Source organism: Mastomys coucha, unplaced genomic scaffold (assembly GCF_008632895.1).
Source record: "Mastomys coucha isolate ucsf_1 unplaced genomic scaffold, UCSF_Mcou_1 pScaffold7, whole genome shotgun sequence".
NCBI classification, from domain to species: domain Eukaryota; kingdom Metazoa; phylum Chordata; class Mammalia; order Rodentia; family Muridae; genus Mastomys; species Mastomys coucha.
This window is the reverse complement of record NW_022196913.1, coordinates 50,071,357-50,096,175: the sequence shown is the minus strand read 5'-3', so window position 1 is coordinate 50,096,175 and position 24,819 is coordinate 50,071,357. Positions and strand designations below refer to the sequence as shown.

At 44.4% G+C, this 24,819-nt stretch overlaps 1 protein-coding gene across 2 annotated transcripts in view; it reads right to left on the bottom strand.

Moving 5' to 3' along the window:
- Positions 1-8,086: 8,086 nt before the first annotated feature.
- Mylip (myosin regulatory light chain interacting protein) overlaps positions 8,087-24,819 on the bottom strand; it is a 22,047-nt gene continuing 5,314 nt past the window's right edge. Inside the window, exons 3-7 of one of the 2 annotated variants that reach the window (XM_031358743.1) lie at positions 15,590-15,775; positions 14,166-14,363; positions 13,135-13,299; positions 11,435-11,529; positions 8,087-9,761 (exon numbers count right to left, since the gene is read on the bottom strand). In XM_031358743.1, coding sequence (XP_031214603.1) covers positions 9,502-9,761; positions 11,435-11,529; positions 13,135-13,299; positions 14,166-14,363; positions 15,590-15,775 — 904 coding nt within the window. In that variant the 3' untranslated portion in view covers positions 8,087-9,501. Of the gene's footprint in view, positions 9,762-11,108; positions 11,530-13,134; positions 13,300-14,165; positions 14,364-15,589; positions 15,776-24,819 lie in introns of both variants that reach the window. The other variant, XM_031358742.1, reaches the window with a different exon arrangement.

Genomic DNA, 24,819 nt, shown 5'->3' with positions numbered 1-24,819 from the left:
GGGATTAAAGGTGTGCGCCACCACCTCCCGGCCAGAGTTTTCTTTATAGAGAAATTTGGGTTATCCTCCCAGGCCGCAAATGTAATAACAAGCACTTCCCATTTTCTGCTTATTTGTTTGTTTGTTTGTTTTGAGAAAGGATATCACATAGCCCAGGGTAGTTCCAAATTCACTGCGTAGCTGACCATGGGCTTCAGCTTCTGATCCTCCTGCCTCCATCTCTTGGATGCTGGGATTACAGGAGCATGCTAAGACTCCATGCATGCCAAGCAAGAAAACTACCAAGTGAGCCAAAGCCTAAGCCTCACATTGTATTAAATATGCAAGTGCTCATTGCATAAGGCATGGGTCTTTTCTCAATTTCTGTCGATGTTAGCTCTCTTTTTAAAAGTTAACGTATTATGTAATAGGTTCCCGTTACAGCATGGTCACACAGATATGGCATTACACCTCGTCCCCCTCCTCCTCCAGGTCAGTGTTCTCCCTTGTAGATCTTATTTCCACCTCCAGATAATCTCTGCTTCTGCTTTCTTGGGAGGTGGACTCTAACAGAAGAACTCTAAGTAATCAGGCAACCTAATTGCTAAATCTAATTAGGAAGGAAATCAGTAAGATTCAGACTCTTCTTGCAAGAGAACCAAACAAGAAGGCAAGATGGCTTTATTGGGCCGAAGCAGAACAGATGTTTCTACAGATGGCAGAGCTGGCAGTGGGAAGCCTTCTCCAGGTGTGGAGAGACACCTACAGCAGGGTGACACCTGGCCCTGGGGCTGACACCTTCTGGTCCTAATGCAAGAAGAAGAGCCTTTGATTTAGCTTGGAAACAGGCAGATAGTTTGAATTATTTGGTCATACCGCTAAATAATTCAAGGTAACAAGCTGTCTCCGTGGCCCTAGAGGTCTTCATGGGAGCAGGATTGTTTTGTTTCATGCCTGAGAGACTGAAGTTCAAAGTCAAAGGCAGTAAACTGGGGGTCTTGATAGAGTCACACTCCCTCCCCTTTTATGACTTCAATTGAGTGGCTTCAAGGTGACACAGTGACCACTCTGGGGAACTATTATGGGTTGGATGTGTGTCTCTGAGAACATCCTGTGCTCCGGATTTCCTGTCCAGATTCTCCTGGGAGTGGCATTTGGAGACTCAGACTTTGATAACTAAGGGACTGGAGAGAGAGAGAGAGAGAGAGAGAGAGAGAGAGAGAGAGAGAGAGAGAGAGAGAGAGAGGCCTGCAGGTCGTTCTGGCTTTCTGTGAGATGCTCTTTCCTTGTTTGCGACCAGCAGATGTTAGCAGATGGATGCTGGGACTTTGGGCACCAAATGCTGGAACCAATAGACCTCAATTCTCTATAAATTTTCTTGTCTCAGATGTTTTGTTACAGAATCAGAGAAGAACCAGAGTGGGGTAGAACTGCTGCTTCTCAGGAGGAAAATGAGATTTCAAACATGAGAAAAAAAAACCACTTTGTTTTAGAATTCAGTGCAGTACTTAGGGTTCTCTTTGTTGTTGTTGTTGTTGTTTTTAGAGACAGGGTTTCTCTGTGTAGCCCTGGCTGTCCTGGAACTTACTCTGTAGACCAGGCTGGCTTCGAACTCAGAAATCCATCTGCCTCTGCCTCCCAAGTGCTGGGATTAGAGGCGTGTGCCACCACTGCCTGGCCCTTAGGGTTCTCTATACATGGGTTCCATAGGTCACAGGGCGAAATTAATTTTTATTGAATTACTTATTTATTTACTTTTGGAGGTGAAGTTACGCACACAAGGTTATTTCTTAACTCTAGGGGTGTGTCCTATCTGCTGTTTACCTCTTATGAGCATGGTTTGTGAGTTATTCTGTTTGTCTGGTTTTGTTTTGGATGACAGAGTCTTACTCTATGGCCCTGGTTGGCTTAAAATGTGCTACATGATCTGAGTTGTCATTAACCTTCAGACAACTTCCCCTTTCTTTCTTTTTTTTTTTTTTACTATCATCTCCAGCTGAGGAAAGCATTTTTTAAAAATGTTTTATTTTATTTTGGTGTGTGTGTGTGTGTGTGTGTACACATGCATGTGTGCATATGTGCTTGCACACACTTACCACTCAAGTGTGTGTATGCATATGAGTGCAGGCTCTGGGAGAGACCAAGAGGGTCCCACAGTGCTTGAAGCTGGAGTTGTAGGTGGTTCTCTGCAAAAGCAGCTCGCGCTCTTAACTGCTGGTCTACTTCTCTACCACTGCCATCCTTTTAAAATTTACTTCTTCGTGTTTTTATTTATTTGTGTATATATGTCTTCGTGAAAGTTAGCATGTTTATGGAAGTTGTGCACGTCGGTGCAGTGGCAGAGGTCAGAAGACGGCATCAGGTGTTCTTTTCCACAGCTGTCTTGTCCTGAGACATAGGAGTATCTTCCTGCACATAAGACTTCTGTCTCTGCTGGGCTGGAATCTGGCAAGACCCAGCAATCCTCCTTCCTCCACCCCAACCCTGGGAGTCCGGGTCACAGACATTTTCAGGGATACCTGGCTTGTTATATGGATGCTGGGATTCAAACTCTTGTCTTTATAGCTGCCGAGCCAGCTCTCCAGCACCCACAATGGCCTTTTCAGAAGTTCCCTCTCCTTGAAACACCCGCCTGACAGGCACATTCTTCTGGCCTGCAGCAGCAGCCCTTTTCCAGTGTTGAACACAAAGGACATTTGTTGCATGTAATTGTGTTCGAAAGCTGTCCCATTTCCATTACGAATAATCACGACACCAGGGGGTGAAGGGAGACAGAGACGCCACATTTGAAACCACGAGAATGCTATGATTCATTTTGGTCTTCCTTATTAAGAATCCTATCTCAGATAATTTGCAGCCAGGTTCTACCCCCAAGCAAGTTTCTTCAGTCATGTTAAATTCATGGGGAGAATCCCTTGAGGATTTAGTGCTGAAAAATAGACAGCTTTAATATCGGCATGCTGATGTAAAGAGCGGGAAAGGCGGCGTGTTCTAACCGTTTAGGGGAAAAAATGGGTAAGTTGTTACTAATAAGCCGTGCTACGCTTTTTTTCTCTGCCATTTTTATCACACGAAGGACTATGGAAATGAACTTTTCAATGCGGGATGATTGCCTGACGGCTTCAGTCTCTAGGTCAAACTTTAGTTAGGGATCATTTCTCTATTGCCACAAAGGGCACACACTGGAGCCTAGGATACGAAGCCAGATCCCCGGGCAAGAGGGCGGTGGAGAGAATCACAGGAACCCATATATTTCTTGATCTCGTTTTACAACTGTTTTGGATTCAGACACTCAGCTTCTCATTGCCGTAACAAATGCCAGAAGGGAACCAGTTGGAAAAGAGAGAAGTCGATTTGGGCTCATGGGTTCCGAGATTTCAGGCCCCGGTTGCGGGCCCTGCTGCTCTGGGTCTTTGACTAAGTAGTGCGTCCCGGCGGGAGAAGTCCGGAAGCAGAGATGTTGGGCATGCCCTAGAGACCTAACTTCTTCCGGCTAGGTTTAATTTCTTAAAGGCCCCAGCCCTTCTACCTGCAGGAGATCCAGTCTTCAACACATGGACTTTTAGAGACACTTTTTAAAACCTTGTTACCTTTTCTAAAGATGGGGTTTCACATAGCCCAGCCAACCCCCTCTGTGGCTAACTTAGACCTTCGGATCCTTCTGTCTCCACCTCCTGAATACTGAGGAGCTCATGCGTATACCACCCCGTCCAGCTGATTCAGCACTGGCAATCGAACCCTGATCTTCGTACATGCTAGGCAAGCATTCTGCCAACCAAGCTACATCTCCAGCGTCAGACACTAGCTTTCCTATCGGTGAGGCTGGAATAGGGGTTGCCAGAACCTAGGTCACCTTCTTGGGCAATGTCCCAGTGTTACTTCTCAGGCCTTTATCTCACCGTTTTCCTCTGTGCATCCAGTCATGTATCCAATATTCCAGTTATGTCAGCCTGTCTGCTGGTCTCCAACTGTGCCGTGTTTTTCAACACACTCCTTCTATCCACCTTTCCCACCAGGGAAGCTGATTCATCTTTTAAGAACCCTTGCCAATGTGACTTCTAGAAGATTTTCTCACTCTAAGCAAAGCTGCGACACTTTTTTTCTGTCTTCCATTGCACCTGCGACCTGCTTTGGCCGTGGAGCTAAGTGTGCTGGAAGGATTGATTTGCAATCTCAGCTCCACTCGGTGTCCCACGGAGGACGAGGACCTCCTTTCAGACATTTCTTCTCTCCATTCAAAGGTTTTACAATAGTAGGAATATTGACTTTTTAGGCAAGAAAAATGCATTTAAAAAATATCATTACATTTCCTTTATTCTGTGTGTAGGACAAAGTGTACAGGATTTGGTTCTCCTCTACCGTGTGAGTCCCAGGGAACCTAGGTTATCAGGTTTGACAGCAAGTACTTTTACCAGGTTGGGACAATTTGCTGGTCCACAAAACCAGGATAGACTTCCAATGTGACAATTAAAAAAAAAAAGTCCTCAGACATTGCTAATATCTCTGGGGGGGGGGCACACTTTACAAGCACAGAGTGAGGGGAGGGGAAGGGAGAAAGGGAGAGGGGGAGGAGAGGGGAGGGAGAAGAGAGAAAAGGGGGGTGGGAAGTAAGGGGGAGGGGGAAAGAAAGGGCAGAAGGAGGGAAGGGAGAGGAGGAGAGAGGGGGGAGGGAGAGAGAAGGGGAGGGAAGGAATTGCCTCCAGTTGGAACCACTACCCCAGTTTTAATAGACAGCTCATCCTAGGTGCTTAATGAATATTTGCTGAGCTAACAAAGCAATGCTCGAATTAATGAATACAAATCCAAACGGATCAAATGCACAATGGTAAATAAACAGAGCCCACATCTGGCTGTAGTGTCTATACACTCATCAAATCAAACTTGAAGTCTTTATCCTAGCATGGAGGCTCCTCAGGAGCAGCCTAGGCATCTCTCTGCCTTTGTCAGGTTTTTGTGTTCTTGCTCTTGACCTCTGGGCACGTCCTTGTGCTTATGCTTTGTCTGCCTTTCCTGTCACTCAAATCCTGAGCTTCCTTCAGGACAAAGACTTTAACTTCTTGCGAACACCTTCTGCCACTCTCTTGCATTCATTTGGGGATGAACACGTGAGCGTGCGCATTGCTTTGGGTCTCAGTGCTATTGATTGGTGTTTTGTTTCATAAACACACATATGGACTTTCTCCTTAGCTGAAGAATAGCCTTGATGGGAGGGTTCACCCTTCCAAGCTTTTCTTCCTGTTACCCCTGCTGTGTGCTGTGAGAACAGATGTTTGGCTTTGCTTGAAGTACACCCTGCTTTAAGTAACTGGCAGATGTGTTCAATCTGTGATCTGCATTGAAGAGGCAAAGGGAGAACTCTTTAATAACTCACAGCTTTTAGAGTAAAATTCATTCAAACAAATATGAAATAGAAGGAGTTTGCAAATGTTTTAGGATTTCTGTGAGAAGGCACCGGATATACTCTCAGTAAGAAACACAGAAATGCATGCATTTTCTTTTTCTTCAATGTTTGTGCTCAAACTCCGCTCAGGATGTTTTCTACAGCAGCAAAACAGTGTGGGCATGATAGTGCATACCTGTGAACCAGTCCTTGTAGGATGACCAGGAGTTTCAAGCCAGCCTGGGATCTTGTCTACATGACAGCCTATCTCACAAATAAAAACTAAAAACTAAAAATTAAATGAACAGCACCACAATAAACTGTGAGATTATCAGGTTAACATACATAATATATACAGACACATATATCATATTATGTGTCTAGGTTGAAATAAAAATTTGAAGGTGGAGGGGATTGTTCAGGGAAGAGGAAGAACACCAAGGGAAGAAGAATAGGGAAGACAAGAGAGAAGTAGGAAGGAAGAGACGTGAATGTGATCAAGCTACATTCCACACGTGTATGAAAAATGTCACAGCGAGACTTGTCATTAATTAGCAACTAATATATGCTAGCAGTTTATTGGAAACAAATGCTACCAGTCAGTCCTCTTGGTTTCTACTGGGTTCAGAAATCTTCACAAACTCTTATTCTATGCAGTATTTCTTCCCCACGCTGTTTGTGGAAATTCATCCAGGTTTTATCCACACATGCTCTCCCACAAGGCCTATGATTTCTTCATTCTCAGTGGATGGTAAGGAGACAGCTCCCAGAATGTACTGGTCTTGGCTTTGAGTCTCTCGTCCTATGACAAGATAATTGTAAGACCGGTATGCTAGGAGGAGGTGGGGAAACAGTTTGCTTTCTACTTATTTCTGCAACCCTCAGGAAAAGGATGCAAGGGTTTTCCCTCAAGTGTTGTAAAGTGGATCATCAGTCCTAAGTCATCATCAGCCAGTTGGGTTTCAAAAGTCCTTGAGCCCCATGTATTTCTCTCTCTTTGCTGACCCATGTGCTCCCATCTGAACCACAGAACCAGAATACTTCTGGGACTATAATGGAGTTTAATAGACTTGGCTCTATGTTCCAATATGTCCACTAAGGTGATCACATTGGGAGGAGGAATAAAGAAAGGGGCCTGGAGGCCCTAAGGGCATCTTTGGTCCTCTGCAGGGGCAGCCAGTGCTCTAACTGCTGAGCCATCTCTCCAGCCATCTTCCACTTTGTCAGTCTTTGCCCACTGAGACTTCTCCCTGGCCCACTTCCCTTGTTTTCTTCATGTCAATAGATAATCAACACTTAGTTCTCTCTCTGTTCTCCTCTGTCGTATGCATTAGTTGTTGTACAAGCTTTCCTGCCCTACCAGTTCCTGGCTCTAAAGGCAGCAGAGCACCAAAGTTCAATCTGGAATTGAAGGTTCCATTCACTGTCTCCCCAGGCCAGAACGTCCTTCAGAGCCTAAGTTCTTACCACTGCACTGACATGCGAGCCTGGGCCAGACCCACGGGCTGCTTTGTAGTCTTGACAGGGGCGTACGGTCTTTTCCCAACTACAAAATGAAAACTTTGTTTGAAGATCCTTCTGAAGCATGTTTCCCCTGGGCCCTAAGCAGAGCTAATCAGTATCCCCTGTGCTCAACAGTGTATCCTCCTTTATGCTTCTAGAAACCAAGTAAGACATGGGTTCTCATGCTCGTTGCTAAGCTGAAGACGTCCCTGGCCCATGGGGTACAAGCAATGTTGTTTGTTGACTTGTCACTCATCTATCCTGATTATCATTCTGAGACTACCATGCACACAAACCCGAACAGCATTTAACTTCCGTACAGAGCACCCATGCATGTCTGCACTACACCGACACTGTAAATCACAAAGACACCGGTACTCTGTTGCTTTTGGTATGCAATAAATTGTGGTTTTGACTATTTTTTTCTTCTTTTAAAAGTTCTGGGGCTCATTAACCATTTAGTTGTTGTCTAATAAATATATTGAATAAGTGAGCTGATTCCTAGAAACCAATGGGAGGCTGTGTTTGGGGTCTGTCTCCCAATTTTGTAACCAAGGTATTGGTTACAGATATTTTATAACACTCTATCACACAAAGCATTTTCAGAACAGATGAGCACACACCAGCACAAAAGACCATGAAGGCCCAACAGAAGCATGCGGTGGTACTGTAGGAAGGCAGTCCAGGACACCACAGTATGTTTCTGTTGTGACTGAACCCTGTGAGCCCCATATGTGTCCATCATAGGAGAACTTTAAGTTAGATGTTCTCATCTTCATGTGGGTTCCAGGGATCTGTGGACTCAGGTCATCAGACTTATGTAGCAAACACCTTTACTGGGTGGCCACTTGCTTCCCTCCTCCCCAGGGATCTGTGGACTCAGGTCATCAGACTTGTGTAGCAAACACCTTTACTGGGTGAGCACTTGCTTCCCTCCTCCCCAGGGATCTGTGGACTCAGGTCATCAGACTTGTGTAGCAAACACCTTTACTGGGTGGCCACTTGCCTCCCCCCTCCCCAAGCTATCCTTTTTGACCGCCATGTCTTTCACAGAATCATGTTTACTTATCTTCAAACCTTGTATGTCCAAAATCATATGAGAGAAGAACTGGGCAGGTCCTCTCAGTGAAGACAACTTAAAATCTTAAATTTCCCCACCTTGAGGTGAGTGCTTGCTCAGCTGCAAAAAACGGCTTAGAGCCAATGACCATGGGAACACAAATGCCTGGTTTCTTTAAAGTCTTTATTATCCTGAATATAAAAGACAGAAGTCCTCTAGGATATAACAGAGTTGTTTTTTTTTTAAATGTGGAAACATTATTTTTTTTTACAAGTGAAAAAATAAATACCTCTTGGAATAAAGGCTTATATGCTAATATGTGCCATAAAAAAGTAGAGTTTTAATATCTGACAAAATGTCTGTGCAAAGAAACAAATGCATAAACACATTACTGCTACATTAAGGCAATATGAAACATAGACTCAGAAATCTCAGTAAAGTGACAGTGTAGGTTTCTAGCTTTAACTTAGCTAGTATTGCACCCAATGAGGTTGGCTAGGTTTCCTGACACCCTAGAAAACCCCCTAGCTCACTAGCTTCCAAAATGCCCAATTGGGGGTGAAAATTGAGAATATGGAAATGTAATGAAGTAGCCCCACCTCTGGAAGACACCCAGAGGGCAGTACAATGAATACGGAAGCACTGACTTAGAAAAAACATGAACAAAGGGAAATAAGACATAACACAAAAAGGAAATGCTATCTAGAAACCTATAAGGCTGAAGAAAATTTGATCTTCAAGCAAGGCGACACCCATGGGTGCAGCTGGAGTGAGGGAGTGAGTGCTTGGGGAAGTGAGGAACCACCTGGGCACACTGGGTGGCTCTCTGGCTCGCCTCTCTCTCTCTCTCTCTCTCTCTCTCTCTCTCTCTCTCTCTCTCTCTCTCTCTCTCTCTCTCTCTCTCTCACCTTTTTCCTTCCAAGGAAGCTACTCTTGCTTTCCAATCTCCAAAGCCCAGGGAGTACTCAACTATGGCATGTACGTCTTTTAACCAAACAGATAGCATTTTTATCAGTGAAAGGCATGGGGTGTGGAGTGAGGGAAACAGAGGACTAGGAAGGAAGTCACCCATGCTGAGTTACCTGTTGGCTCTCAGCCAGACTGGTTCCAATCTGACAACATTGCTGTCAACCCTCGAGAAGTCCTAGATTGCTTTTTTCAATCTGCCAGCTTTCCAGTTGTTCTTGAACAAGTTATAAAGACAGACATGACTTTTATCATGAGGACTATTTCTTTAAGAAAAAAAATTCCTATTAAAAATGTTCAGCACTCCATGACCATACAAAAAGAAGCAAGGAAACCCTTAAAACACTTACAAAATCTGCTGCCTCCAGAAAAGTGAAGGAGACACATGATGTCATTTCCTAAAAGGTGACCACTGTTGGGCCATGTTGCCACTTGACTGACGAAGACAATTTTATCTACTCTTTTACTTGATCATTAAAAAAAAACCAAAGTCTAAGGAATGTGTCCATGTCCCAGAGTTCATCCTGGTGGCCACAGGGACTGTTACTTCTACTCACGTAAGAAGTGCGGTCACATTCTTACTTTTCCTTTCTTCCTTGTTTCTGAAAATGTCTCATGGCAGATGGGTGTTGAGAGTGAAATAGCTCTTCACAAAATTATTATTCTTATAGTTTACAATACTGCAGAGCTTGTGGGGGCATGGCTTGTCCAGTAAGTGCAGGATGCATTTAGATGACAGTCTGACTTGTGGGGACATGGCATGTCCAGTGAGTGCTGGACACGTTAGATGACAGTCAGATTGAGGAGACTGGTGTGGGTGGGCAGGTAGACATGCTGGACATGCTCCACACGTGATCTGCAGACCGGACATGACTGGAAAAGAAGCCATCGCTGGTTAGGATATTTGTGGGACCTGGGAGTTCAGCTTTGGTGCCCCCTCACAGTCAGTTTTCTAGATAAGATGCCATTATGATCCAGTTCTAAGCTTTCAGGTGCTCGAGAACAGGCTTGAATGAATATTTATACTTTATAAAGATTAACAATGAGTGTTAGGAAAAGACATCCACTGAAGGAAATTGTATTTTCTGTCAAACTGTACATGCCTCTGTGTGTGTGTGTGTGTGTGTGTGTGTGTGTGTGTGTGTGTGCACGCACACCTCACTCAAAGACCAGTGGTCATCCTCATGTGTCAGTTCTTAGAAACTTCAACCTCTTTTTGGAGACAGGGTCTCTCACGTGGAGAATACTGGTTAAGTTACAGGGTCAGAATCTGTGTGTAGGAAAAGATAAGCCCAGGACGGAGGCCAACCCTCATGGCGTCTGCACAGGCTGGGTTCCGAGAAGGCACAGGTGTCTTGAGCTCACTGTTCAATCCCAGTACTAGCTCTGTCACTGTAGGTTGTGAGGCCTAGGTGACATGCAAGGCTGGCTTTACATACACCCACAGTGACATTTAGCAGAAACTTTTGAGAGGTGAAACCAAGTGAACATCTTACTGTACGAGGAAATATAAGGTGCAAGAAGGAGAAATGGGTTGCTTTAATTTTTCGTATGAGAATTAGTTTGGCTTGCTAGCAAGTAACAGCCAATCGAAGAGACCTCTGAAAGTACCAACAATAATAAAAGGAAATTAAGGGGCTGGTGGGATTGCTCGTGGCTGAGGATGCTTGCCACCGCCTGACAACCCAAGTGGGATTCCCAGCAAGAATTGACTCCTGCGGATTGTCCTCTGACCTCCACATGTGCACTATGTGTACACACACACACACACACACACACACACACACACACACACACACACGCACACACGCATGCATAAATGCAAATATGGAAAAACGATAAATTGATCACAAATACGGTAGATAAGTCACTGATAACAATAATCCTAAAAATTTATACATTCTTTAACTTGAATTTTGGGCATAAAAAATACAGATATTCCTAGTAAGTGGTACCATAAATCAGGAGACAACCAAAAATGGAAGGAGCAAACCTGGATTCTAATTCTTGGTTTATGTTCAAGATGCATGAATTCGTCGGTCTGAACCTCACATCCAAAACCAAATGGTGGTGAGAGTGTGCTGATCCACTTGTTTCTAAAGGGCACAGTGCTGTAAGTCACTGATCGCAGACGTCTCTCTAAGTGGGGATGCGTGCTTTCCACTTTGTATCTCACACCTATTAGACCCTGAACGGGCAGGAGGGTGAGTGACGCCTTACCTGCAGCTGGGAAGCACAGCTCTCACAGCACACAGTGTGACCACAGGGGCAGAAGGTGGAGTTGATCTCCTCCTCACAGCACACCATGCACAGCATGGCTTCCTTCAGCTTGCGCAGTTTCTCCTGCAGCACCCGGGTCTGCTGGCAGCTGAGGCCTTCACAGCTGCCGCAGCTCATGCTGCTGTCGGAGGACTTCAGAGGCGAGCTGGGAGGGCTCTGGTCATTTCTTGAGACAAGGTCCACAACGCCAGCGTTGTACAGAGCCCTCCTGGCATGGTCATAGACCTCTTTGGATGTTCTTTTGATATCAAAGACATATTTCTTACCAAGATTAATGTTTTCATTCAGAAACAGAGATGCCAAGTGGCCCTTCAAGTCACGACTGTACTGCATCATGACGGCGCTGGTGACTGTGTCACACCTGAATGTAAGCAAGAGTGAACATCAGACTTAGTATTGAAAAGTCTAGGGAGCTTCATAATTCAGACTATCAGATGCTGCTATCAATAAAAACAACATATCAACAGACAGTACTCTATCTCGTCTCTCTCTTGACTATATTCATCCATTTATCAATCTATCTTCTATTATCTACTATCACTCATTCATCCATCTATCCACCATCTCTGTCTCTCTAACATCCATCTATGACCCTATTTATTTGCTTCTTGAGATAATGTACTCCAGGCTGGCCTGAAACTTACGGTCCTCCTGCTTGGCGGGATTACAGTTGTATGCCACCATGCCTGGCTTAAAAGACACTCAATATTGCTGCTGTTGTTGTTTTGTTGAGACAAGATCTGACTATGTAGGTCCTAAAACTCACTATGAAGAACAGGTTGGCTTTTATGTCATAAAGACCCACCTGCTTGAGTGCTATGATTAAAGACATATGCCACCATACCCAGCTTTTTCTCCCCTTGAGATAAGGTCTCATGTGACACAGGCTGGTCTTGATCTCTGCTGCCAAGGGTGCCTTGGAACTTCATGATCCTCCTGCTTCTACCTCCTGAGTGCTGCTGGGACTCTAGATGTGCACCATGCTCAGTTCATGTGGTGCCTCACGCATGTTAGGTGAGCACTCCATGGACTGAGCTGCATCCCTCACCAAGACAGTTAATATTCTTTTGTGCATGTCTGAGAGTAGCTCAGTGACTTTACCTCCATGCTTCTCAGGGCTCTCCAGGAAGCAGCTGTAAATATGGAGGTGAGGCATCCAGTTCCCCTGGCTGTGGGCTGCCACCCAGCAGCTTGTGGGAGCAAAGGGATATTTGTTCTTTGAAGTCGTGGCTTTCATGTTAAGCATGGCTACACATTTTCTGTTCTGCTCTGTAATCTATTTTAACACAAAACATTTGAAGGCTTCCCACCAACTACATTTTTTTTGGCTCTAATTTTCTTTGAAGCATGAGCCTAATCAAAACTCAGCTTGAAAAGTACCCTCTAGAGTCTACAGTGTTATTTAAAAGTCTTCCCCATGGCCAGGTGTGGTGGTTCTTGTAGGCAATCCCAGCAGTTGGAAAGCCAAGACTAGAGGATTGCAGTTGACCTTGAAGCCAGCCTGAGGTATACAGTCAATTCCAGGTGAGCTTTGGACACACAGTGAGATTTGGTCTCAAAAACACCAAGTAAAATTCAATTCAATTAAAAAAATATCTGGAGTATATCAGTTATAGATCTCAGGACAGAGCCTTTCTCAGCAGGGAGAGACCTGTGCTACTGTTCTGGGAAAGGATACAGCATTGGCCGAACAGGTCCAACCCCTGGGGTGATGCTGGGAGGTGGCCAGGAAGGAAATACGGTGAGAGATAAGTAGGAGACTCTAAGTGAGGCACAGGCTTATGCAATTCTGTGCTGATAAGAAGAGCTCCACTAGCTGTGCAAGCCGGGGTATTCAGAGTAGCTATTCTCTTCTATTCTGTACAAGGCGTGTGGACTCAAGGCTAGGAGAAATCACAGAGACTTGCCAGCCACCCAAACATACTAAGCTGTGGCCTAAGCCAAGGAGACACATGGTGGTACCTGCCTGTAGAACGCATGTGTTTCAGTGATGGCTCGGTAGAGCCCACTGGCTGCTCTGGTGCTGATCATTTTAAATAGGAGCACGATGCTGTTGCCAGACTCCTTGGTGACGGTCAAGTAGACGTTCTTTCCTGACTGGGTGGCCATCTGCACCACAGGGTAAGCTATCCTGGAAGGCAGGAGGAGAAAAGTGAGCAGGTTCAGAAGGGGGAGCACAGCATGGTGTTGACAGGCCTTAGCAGGCAGCCCGTGACCCGGCAGGGAACCAGACACTCAACCTGGGGAGTTCCATGATGATGCTAACTACTGATGCAGAGCAGGATGAACAGCTGTGGTGTGGGGGTGCTGGAGTAACCCATGTATGTATAGTATGTGTGCATGTATGCAGAAGCAGATATGGGTCTTTATGGCTTGACTACCTTATGAAATCATTACAATAATTCTGAATGCAATTAATGAGTACATTAAAAAATGAATCACTTGATTCATAGAGTTTGTCTGGTGAATTTCTGTCCATTTTCTCTTTTCAGAAAAAGCAGGTGGATATACATGCTGAGGGTTGCATGAATGCATGTGTGCTGTGTGCATGTCTATGTGAATGTCTATACATGCTGAGGGTTGCATGAATGCATGTGTGCTGTGTGCATGTCTATGTAAATGTCTATACATGCCGAGGGTTGCATGAATACATGTGTGCTGTGTGCATGTCTACGTGACTGTCTATACATGCCGAGGGTTGTATGAATGCATGTGTGCTGTGTGCATGTCTATGTGACTGTCTATACATGCCGAGGGTTGTATGAATGCATGTGTGCCCTGTGCCTGTCTATGTGAATGTCTATACATGCCGAGGGTTGCATGAATGCATGTGTGCTGTGTGCATGTCTACGTGACTGTCTATACATGACGAGGGTTGCATGAATGCATGTGTGCTGTGTGCATGTCTATGTGACTGTCTATACATGCCGAGGGTTGTATGAATGCATGTGTGTTGTGTGCATGTCTACACGACTGTCTATCGAAGACTTAGGTTACCTGTTAATGGGGCTAAAGTCCTCTTTACAGATTGAGATGCCTTCAGGGCCAACCCCAATGAGGAGCTTCTGCCCTTCGCTGTCCCTCACGGCATGCCACTCGATCCCATAGTTCTCCATTGCTGACACAATCTGCAGAACCTGGTATTCTGCAGAAGCCTGGCTCACGCCTTCCAGCTCCTTATGCTTCGCCACAATGCTGCGGGGCACCCAACGGGACACGATTAGACAAATCAATTTATGCATTCCTTAAAGCTTTGAATTTTCTCAAGTGAATTACAGGGATATGGTCATTTATAAGCCACAAAAGCACCAAATGACATTTTCCTATTTCATTTACTAATCAGATTTACTGTAAAACACTTCTAAGACATGGCTCGGGATCTCCACACTGGGGCAGTGAGATTGCTCAGTGGGTAAAGGCGAGTGCTCCAAGCTTGAGTCTGACCTCAGGGACACACAGGCAGAAGGAAAGAGCTCACTCACACCAGCTGTCTCTCTCACACACAATTTTAAAAAGATCTCCACAAATACTGAGAATGCATTATTTGGGAATACTGAAAGAATTATGGAAAATCTCTAAACATACACATAAGACAAACATGTAGGCTAGATCCCCTCATATGTTCATCTACATAGACTTCACAAGCTTCCAGATAGGCAAGCACCACAGGGGACTGATTAGATCATTTGCAACTGAAGAAATCATAGCTCTACATTGTCGGTTGAGGCAGGGCTGCCTCACCTGCGCTCTTTGGTGATCTGGCCTCCCAGTCTAGTAGCCTTCCCTTGAGTGTGGGCTGGATTAACAACTGGCTTCTAGTGAACAGAAAATGGTGGAAGAACTGACATGAAACTCACTTCTAAGATTGAGTACGATTTCTTTCCTGACTCTTCTCTCTTGCTCTTGGATCATTCACGCTGGGTGAACCAGCTACCAAACCATGAAAGAGCCCTGAGGTCAGGTAGCATAAGAAGGAAGCTGGCCAAGAAGCTGCAAGAGTCATGTGGGCCCAGAGGCCTCCCTCAGTTGGGCTTTTAGGTGAGTCTGTTCCCTCAGGCTTAGCCTGTCCCCAGCCACATTCCTGCCTAGGCGTCGTCAGGTAATGTCTGCTGTTTGAAGCTGCTGAGTTGCGGTTAGCTTGTTCCACAGGAATAGGTAACTGAGGAGATCTGCATATTTAAAAGATCAGGCACTTTTGAGATCCTTGTTATTTGTGGCATTTCATATTAGGGCATTTATCTGTGTGGGCAATTTTGTGCTGGTAAATTTCTAAGTAAAAGGCACATGAATCTTCTGAAAATGACAGGGTAAACCTGGCAGTGGTCTGGGCTCTGCCTCCCAAACTGCATCAGGGCACCACGGGGCCAGTTTCCTGATTCTTATCAAGTGTGAACAAGCATGTTAGCCTCCAGTGGCCTCACCTGTTCAAAGTGGAGCTGGAGAGCTCTTTCTCACACAGGTCCTCATAGCTGTATTGGGCGGTGTTCTGGTTGTAGTCTCCAAATTTGGTCTGGGCCAGGAGGGCACTAAGTTCCACTGCCTGCTCTGGGGAACACTGGAGGTGGCCTGCCAAGAGGGACTCTTTAATGTGCAAGAAAAAGATATGCCTGCAAGAGAAGGAGAGAATGATTAAGGCTCAGGATAACAGTATCTGAGGCAGCAGGCTGGGCTGGGGTGTGGCTCGAGCATAGAGCAAGCACACAGTGTATGCAAGGCCCTGGGTGTTATCCCCAGTGCTGCAGAAAACAACCAAACAAGCTCAACTGGCTTTGCAATTTCACAATCGAGCACTTTCTTATTTTAAGCAAAGAGAGCAGGTATAGAGGAATGGCTCAGTGGATGAGGGAGGGGCCTTGCAGCCAGGGTTGAAGCCCTCGGCTCTATTCCCTGGGCCCTCGCAGTGAGGGCAAGGAGACTCCCCACAGGTTGCCTTCTGACTTCTACATGTATGGCATGGCATGCTTCCTCTTCAAATCAGTAAATAAAATGTCAGAAAAATTTAAGTTGTAGAAACAGAGCAAGCCAACATTATAATGTTTTAAAGGAAATTTTAAAATCAGATTTTTGTTTGTTTGTTTGTTTGTTTGTTTTTGAGACAGGCTGGCCTCGAACTTGCAATCCAATTGAGACTGGTATTCAACTCCAGGTCCTCTTGCCTCTGCAGATTATATGCACACACAATTACTATTCTCAGATGGAAAACTTATTGTAGTAGATTCTGATCTTCAGGGACAGTAAAAAAAAAAAAAATGTCCCCTGAATCCTCAGAATCCTATTCTAATGTCCACCCACCAGAGACTTCACCAGCCAGATGTTGTTCAGCATGTTGAAGAGTACGAACAGAGACGACCTCAGGTGTCGACCTCAGAAATACCACCTACCGCCTTTGGCAGGGTGTCTTGTGGCCTAGATATAGCCTATTAGGCTAGCCTGGTTGGCAGGTATATGATTGGCATTTTTAGTGGGTGGTACGGATTGAACTCAGGCCCTATGCTTGCCAGACAAGCAGTTCTCGTTGAGCCTTCTCTCCGGTCCAATTCTCAGAGCTCTCCAGACCAAGTCTATTCTTGCTATCCAGGCCTCCTTGGTCCTACTTACTGCTTAGTGGTGGTAAGAGTTTTTGTGACCCTGGGCACCTCTCCCCTCCACAGTCTGCCAGCCCATCTTCCAAGCTGCTTGCTGTCATTGCCTCCACCATCTTTCTGCTCAAAGTCCTTTACAGGGATGCCTGATGGTGGGTGAAAGCCAGGCTGCCCCAGTGGCTGACTCCGGACACACCTCCTAGAAGGACAGGAGAACCATCCCTCCACTGGGAAGATCCAGCCCTGCAGCAGCCTGCCCCATAGCCTTTTCTCCTGCCCTTCCCCTGAGTCACCTTCTAATCTGCCTTGCATACAGCCCATCTATTTCCTAGTTACACTTTATAACAAGTTTCAACATCTAGTTTCTTTTGCCAGCTGCCCCTGGGCTGGATTCATTGCCTCTAACATCAGAGACCTGCATAAATCCAAGTAAAGCACCATGCACCTGTGTTTATTTTACAGTCCATCCCCAGGTGTGCTCTATTGGAGCCTCTCTTGGTACATGCAACATTCCGCTCTACATTCACCACAAGGTGTGCATCCGCACAAATTCCTGGGAAAACTCAGATATTGTTCTTATTGTCCAAAATCATGAAGAGAGGTTCTCTGAGTCGCCACAGCAGCTAGGAGATAAACTTCGTCTCTTTGATGACTCGTGGTAGTCTCTCCCGTGTGCTTAAAGGCACAACAATGAATTCCAGCATTGGTGAGGCTCTGAACCCTGCATAAGCTCGGCTCGTCACTGTCCTGGTTGTCAACTCTGCTTTGGCTGCATGTCTGAGTTTGTCACTCAAGAGGCTAGCATGAGAAAGGTAAGGACAGGACTTAGGACAAGAGAAGTGACAAATGCAAGGGGCTGTGTTGAGAATCTCAAACTACCAGGCTGACAAGAGCCATTTGTCTTTCTAAACTAAGAAACAGTCAGTTCAGTCTTTCTGCACCTTCGGTAATGATAAAGGATTAACATGATGAGCTATCCTTAAAGGTTTCAAGTTCTTCCACACTCCAAACCCTCAGGAAGAAACCACTGTAAGATGCAGCAAAGCACTCGGAGAACAGACTTCTGGCAGTCTTTTGAGTATTTTTCCGTCCTGCTACACCGAGAAAGGGGTCCTGCTGAGGCAAAGGAAGTACCACAGGCAAAAGCCCTGCTTTTAAAATGACTATACAGATAGCCCACGTGGTAGTCCACACCCTTAACTCTGAAAGCAGAAGCAGGTAGAATTCTATGAGTTCCAGGCTAGCCTGGTATAGTAGTGAGACCCTGTCTTAAAAGAGGGGAAGAAGAAGAGAAAGAAAGAGGAGGAAGAGGAGCAGGAGGAACAGGAAGAGCAGGAGGAGCAGGAGGAGCAGGAGGAGCAGGAGGAGCAGGAAGAAAATGCAGGTCTAAAATTCTCAAAAATGCTGGTGTTGCTCACAGGGAAAATGGAATCTTAACATACATCTGCCTATTCAACCAGGGGTATGTTTTCTGGGTTCTAAAGCCGGAATCTATGCTTATATTCAAGGAGACACCATGTGCCAAAAAATTTTAAGATTAGCACCACAAACCGAGCCTTCTCGATTTAATGGCTGTGAACGTAAAGGTCTCTTTCAACTTATTTTCCTAGCAGAAAGTTTGAAACTGCTTCCTGCTTTATTAAACAGTACAGAGAGCTGCCAACGACGACTCTTCAAAATGTATTCAATTTCTTTTTCCAAATTCTCTACGCCTACTTCTGGAGGGACAGCTGCCAAAAGCAAAGCAAAGAAATGGTAACCCAACTGTAAACAGGTGGCTGAGAGCCTAGAGCAATGCTCACTCTTCCCCAGGAGTGGCTGAGAACTGGAACAAAGGCATGGGGGTGGGGCACACTGGTGGTCTCCAGCAAGTTGAGGCTGAACTGTACTCAGCATTATCCAGTAGGCACAGACTCTCCTCCTTCTCCTCCTCACTGCAGGCCTCTTTTTGCATGGTGTAGTTTCCATGGCTTTATGGTCACCTTTCAAGTGAATAATGAGTGGTCTGTGTGTGCCCTGCCCCACACTGGGGTTATGGGATGGACATGTCTGATAGCTGTTGGGTTTTGTTTTTGATAGCACACAGTCTTTGGAGGAAAGCAACATATCAAAGATTCCAGCCACAGGTGGGTTTCTCAGTCACAGGGTCTAGGTTCCAGTGTAATGGAGCAAGGGTAGTCAATGTCACCAGCTCTGATGAGCCATCAACATCTATTAGTGTGTTCTTTCCAAGAGGGAGGATAGCACTGCTCAAAGACATGTTTCCAACAGGGAATTCAGGGAGGGTTTAGGATTTGTGAGTAGCTTGGAGTTGAGGATTCATTCTCATTAGCTTCCTACCTTAACTATCTGGCTTGTAACTATCTTCCCTGATTTCACCCTCTTATTCTTTCTTTTCCTCTTTTCTTTTCTTTGTGAAAGTGACCAACGGTTACCAATAATATCAAAACAAGCAGATGTAGTCAAAGAAGTCAGGCCTGTAGAGAATATTTTTTTAAAAGTACATCTCACAAGTGGATAACCTATCTAGTTCCATATCGTATACAACATGGAACCACACACAAAAGAAAGGCTTTGAAAAATACCTACTTTGTCTTAAGCAAATGTTTATGAATACAAGCCAATACTACATATTCTTTGCATTCCTAGGGTTACACTTAAAAATTAATTTTTTAAAGTTCTACCCAGTTACTAAGAAAATGGGTATCTTTCTAATATATGGATCACATTGTGGGGCCCAGGGTGCATCATTCTAGCTAAGTCAAGTGCTGGCATTGTAGGTACAAGTGAATTTGCACATGTTATAAAAAGGATGCGTGGCTGGAGAAATGCCTCAGGGCTTAAGAGCCCTGGCAGTTCTTTCAGAGGACCCATGTTCAATTCCCAGCACTCACATGGTGGCCAACAACCATTTATAACTCCAGATCTAGGGGATCTGATACCATCTTATAACATCCATGGGCAATGTGGATGCCTATATATATATGCAAAACACAAAGTAAAATAAAATTTAAAAATAAGGTGAAATTTGAGACATCAAATTTTAATTTTGAAAAAGAAGCAACATCTTTTAAAGTTACAATTACTTATTCACTTATTATATATCTGTGAGTAAGAGCCGCAGTGCATTTTTGGAGGTCAAAGGGCAGCCTATGGGTCAGTTTTCTCCTTCCACCATGATGGCTTCGGAGACTGAACTCAGGCCAGGCTGGTAGTAAGTGTCCTTACCTACTAAGCCATCTTGAATAGCTACAAAGCACACATTCTTAATATAGTTTAGCTTTGAAATTCTCCACCAAGTTCCCTTTTAAAATCCATGCCTTTACAGGGGCTGGTGAGATGGCTCAGCAGTTAAGAGTTCTTGTTGCTCTTGCAGAGGACCAGGATTTAGATCTGTGGGCACTAAGCATGCATGTGGTACACATGTATACATACATGCAGGCAAACATTCATACACATAAGGTTAAAAAATTTTTTAAAAAATATAAAAAGTAAAAGCCATGCCTTTTCATGGTGTTAAGAAATAACAAGAGCTGGGCTGGCGAGATGGCTCAGTGGTTAAGAGCACTGACTGTTTTTCGGAAGGTCTTGAATTCAAATCCCAGCAACCACATAGTGGCTCACAACCATCTGTGATGAGATCTGATGCCCTCTTCTGGTGTGTCTGAAGACAGCTACAGTGTATAATGTATAATAATAAATAAATTTTGAGGGACAGAGCGAGTGGAGCCAACCGGAGCGAGCAGAAGTCCTAAAATTCAATTCTAAACAACCACATGAAGGCTCACAACCATCTGTACAGCTACAGTGTACTCACATAAATAAATAAATTAATTTAAAAAAAGAAATAACAAGAGGCATTTATCTGGAAAGTCTGTGATCAGAAGACTCTCGTCTGAAGACTGACAGTCTCTCAGACACATCCTCTAGTACTCACAACAGACCTTTCCAGAAGCCAAGTGGAAGGAAGCTCCTGTACAGGTTACTGGGATGCTTTAAGTGAGAATGGCCCCCACAGGCTCCTATGTCCTCAGTTGGAGCAACTGTTCGAGAAGGATTAGGAGGAGATGCCTCACTGAGAATAGGCTTTGAGGTTTCAAAAGCCTATGACATCCGTAGTCAGCCCTCCCTCTCCCTCTCCTCTCCTGTGCCTCCCCCCCACCCCCCATTGTGGATCAGCATGGTAAGTTCTTAGCTACTGCTCCAGCGCCATGCCTGTCTGCATGCTGCCACGCTCCCTGCTGTGAAGGTCATGGACCTGTGGAATTGTAAGCTCCCAAACTGAACGTTTTCTTTACTAAGTTGCCTTGCTCATGACAACAGAAAGGTAAGAAAAAAGACCACTGTTGGGCACAGCCTCCCAGTAATCTTGCCAGTTACGCCATCTTGGAGAGCTTTTGAGAACAAATGTAAAATAACTAGACTTGGACTCATGTTCAAAATGTAAGCAGTCAATCTAGCACAACTTTAGAATGGCTAAGTAGTTATTTCAAAAATGTGGTTGCCAATAACTGACCATAATTCCCCCTGAAGCAAATACAGGGAAAGTATTATCTGGCCAGCCACTCACCTCAGGCAGACCCCATTACAATCAAGCGTCCCATCTCTGTCCAATGAGTCACTTAACTGCATTGGTTTATTTTAAACCAAACTCTGACTGCCAAGTTATATTTAAAAACGACCAAATGGAAACAGGAATTGCTATGAGAGTTATGTGGTTTTTTTGTTTGTTTTTTTGTTTTTTTGGGTTTTTTTTTGTCTTAAATGTCGTAACATTCTCATAAAACAAAATTAGTTCAGGATGGACAATAGTCCTACATGTAAATGTTAAAACCATACTGGCTTGAGAATTAAACCTAAGACACCTTTATGGCTAGGGGTAGACAAGTCTTTTCAGAATATACTGAATAAACTCCAGAAAGGGATAAAGAGGAATAAACTAGATCTCACCAAAATGAAAACCTCCTAGTCACCAAAGGCATGAGCAGAGCAGGCATGGCACAGGGGAAACATATTTATAAAACTCAGATTTTACAATGAACTGGTATCTAGGATACATAAGGAATGCGGACAGCTCAAAAGTAAAGGCAAGTGATCAAAATGGAGGACGTGGACATTTCACCAAAGGAGATGCAGGAACGGCCAGAAAGCACATGAAAATCTGACAGACATCATTAATCATCAGAGAAATGCAAATTAAAACCACAACACTCTAGCACCATGTATCCATCAGAAGGCTGGCAGGGCTGTGAGACGCTCAGCTTCCTTACATTCTTTGTGGGAGTGGGAGAACGGAATGGTACAGACACTGTGGGAGAAAGGTCTGGCAGTAACTCATACAACTAAACAATCCTAGGACCCAGCTATTGTGTTCTTGGGTATTTACTCAAGGAAAATAAAAACACATGTGTCTACAAGAAGAAAAAAAAAATCTGCATTGGAAATGTTCATAGCAGCTTTATTCACGGTCAATGGGTGCTCACCAGCAGGACTGTGGGGTCAACAAGCAGTACAGAATACTATCCAGTAGTGGAGAGAAACAAAGCAGGCTGTATTTAGCTCAGTGAACTAACCTAGGCCATTCAAGGCCCCACTCAATTCCCGACAATACCAAAGCAAAGCGAATAGAAAGCAAAAGAAGTAACAACTCACAAAAGCCCCACACATACAAACAAGAACATGACATCTATGATGGATAAAAGAAGGCAGACACGAAGCAGGACTTCCTGGAAGACTCCCCATGCATCAAGCTAAACAGGCACAGCAAAGCTAGAGTGGAAACCCATAATGTTGACAGCAGTTATAGAGTGGGCAGTGTACGCGGGCAGACTGCAGAAAGATGAGGGACTTCCTAAGATGATGGATGCTGCCTGCTGTCCTTCACCTCAGCAGACGCGTTGTTTAAACATGCCCCCATAGAATCTCATTAAGAGATATAATTAGGGTTCATATGTTTTATCCTATGTAAATCTTAACTCAAAAGGAAAAAGAAGCATATGTAAGCAGTTTCTACTTAATGATAAGCACAGCGAAGTATTTAGGAGGAAGGGTTCTTATACGTGACTTGTTTAAAAATGAACCAAAAAACCAGCTGATGGATGGTTGGAACAACAAATAAATGATTAACTATATAACAAAGTAGGCATATTAAACTAATAGTAGGTTCTAGAGGGGGCATTATGGGGGTGTTCATGATAGAAGCCCTCAGCTTTCCTCCATGTTTGAAATGTTTCACAAAGCTGAGAAAATAACACCAGGACTCAGGTTCGGAATGCCAGTGGAGAAAGAGCTCCAGCTATGTCAGACCATTGGGCCTACTTCATGGAGGGCTCACAGATGGAAAACCTGTCCAGAGGCAGATGACTATCGTAGAGTTACTAAGTCAGGTCTCTACCTGGGCTTACGGGGATCTTTTTCAAGCCTCGAATGGAACCACTCTAAAGATGTTCCTCCTTGGGCCCTACAGCAATTTCAATTATATTATGAGGATCGCCACAGGGAGGCTTCCAGCCCCAAGAGAGAGCAGCCTGTGCCAGGAGAATACTGTAACTTGAAAGCACAGAAAGAATACACTTCTAAAGAATGTCCTTACCTGTGGCAATAGGTGTCTATGTGAGCAAGCTGGCAATCTCCGGTCTCTGCATGCACATGCGTGGACATGTGCACCTGTACACTCACCTACATACACACATCACATGCTTCTAACATACTCACACACAAAATAATTATGTGAAATACCACTTTTAAGAAATGCTCTTTGTAGGGCTAGAGAGATGACTCAGTGGTTAAGAGCATTAACTGTTCTTCGGAAGGTCCTGAGTTCAAATCCCAGCAACCACATGGTGGCTCACAACCATCTGTGATGAGATGTGACGCCCTCTTCTGAAGTGTCTGAAAACAGCTATGGTGTATTTACATATAATAATAAATAATTCTTTTTTAAAAAAACTCATTTAAAACAAAAAAAAATGTTCTTTTTATGGGCCAAAGGTGCTCAGATTCTCAAAATAAACACCACACACTTAAATGTGGCAAAGAGAAAAACTTTAAGTAGGATTCAGAAATTCAATGTATAATTTCTTTGGAAATGGTATGTATGTATGCTTTTACTTTGTCTGTTTTATTTTCCTGGGTCCTATTTTATATTTTGGAAAATAAAAACAGAATGGGGGGGGAGAGGGAGACAGGGGAGCGTGGGGATGGGAGGGAGGCTGATTCTGCTTTACTCCACATACAGGATAAAGAACTCGAGTGAGTCTCTGTAACCGATGCACACTATCTGCAGTGCAATTTCATGCAGAAGGCACTCATCCTTAATCACACCAAGGTAAATTACATAAGCAACCTTCACCCAAGCTAATGTTAAGCAAGTCTTTAAACATGACTTCTAGACCCTGTCTAGGACCAGTCTGACTGTTCCAGCGTTGGTCTGAAATGACCACATCCCATTCGCTTTGAGTTTGTCTGTGGCTTTTGGCTTCATGAGCTTTCTTTGTTTTTTTTTTTGGAGATTTTATTTATTTATTTATTTATTTTTATTTTATGTGCATGTCTGGTACCCTCAGAGGCAGAAAAGGGAGTTGGGTCCCTGGGAATTGAGCTATACATAGGTGGCTGTAAGCACTGTGTGGGTGCTGGGAATCAAATCTGGGTCCTCTGCAAAAGCAGCAGTGCTCTAACCACTGACCAGCCCAGCCCAGCCTTGTAAATTCTTAATTTATTGATTAACAAGATATTTTACACAGTGCACGCTTGCTAAATTCTGAGGATATGGTGCTGATCAATTTGGTTGGAATTTATATTATTGGAGTGACAGGCAATGAACATAAGTGGCTATAATGTTAGAAGCGCATGCATGCTCTAAAAGGAAGACAGGTGATGTCTTAGGAGAACGCAGCCTCTCAGGCAGTGCTAGAGAAGGCATTGCAGAGAGAAAGTGGTAAGCTGAAGTTAGGAACTGGGGAGGTTAGATCCTTGCTGCCCCACCACACAAAAATCTTGAGGGAATGCCAGTCCAAGATATCGACATTTCTCTGAACGTTCAGTTCAATACTCATGGAGTTTTCTGG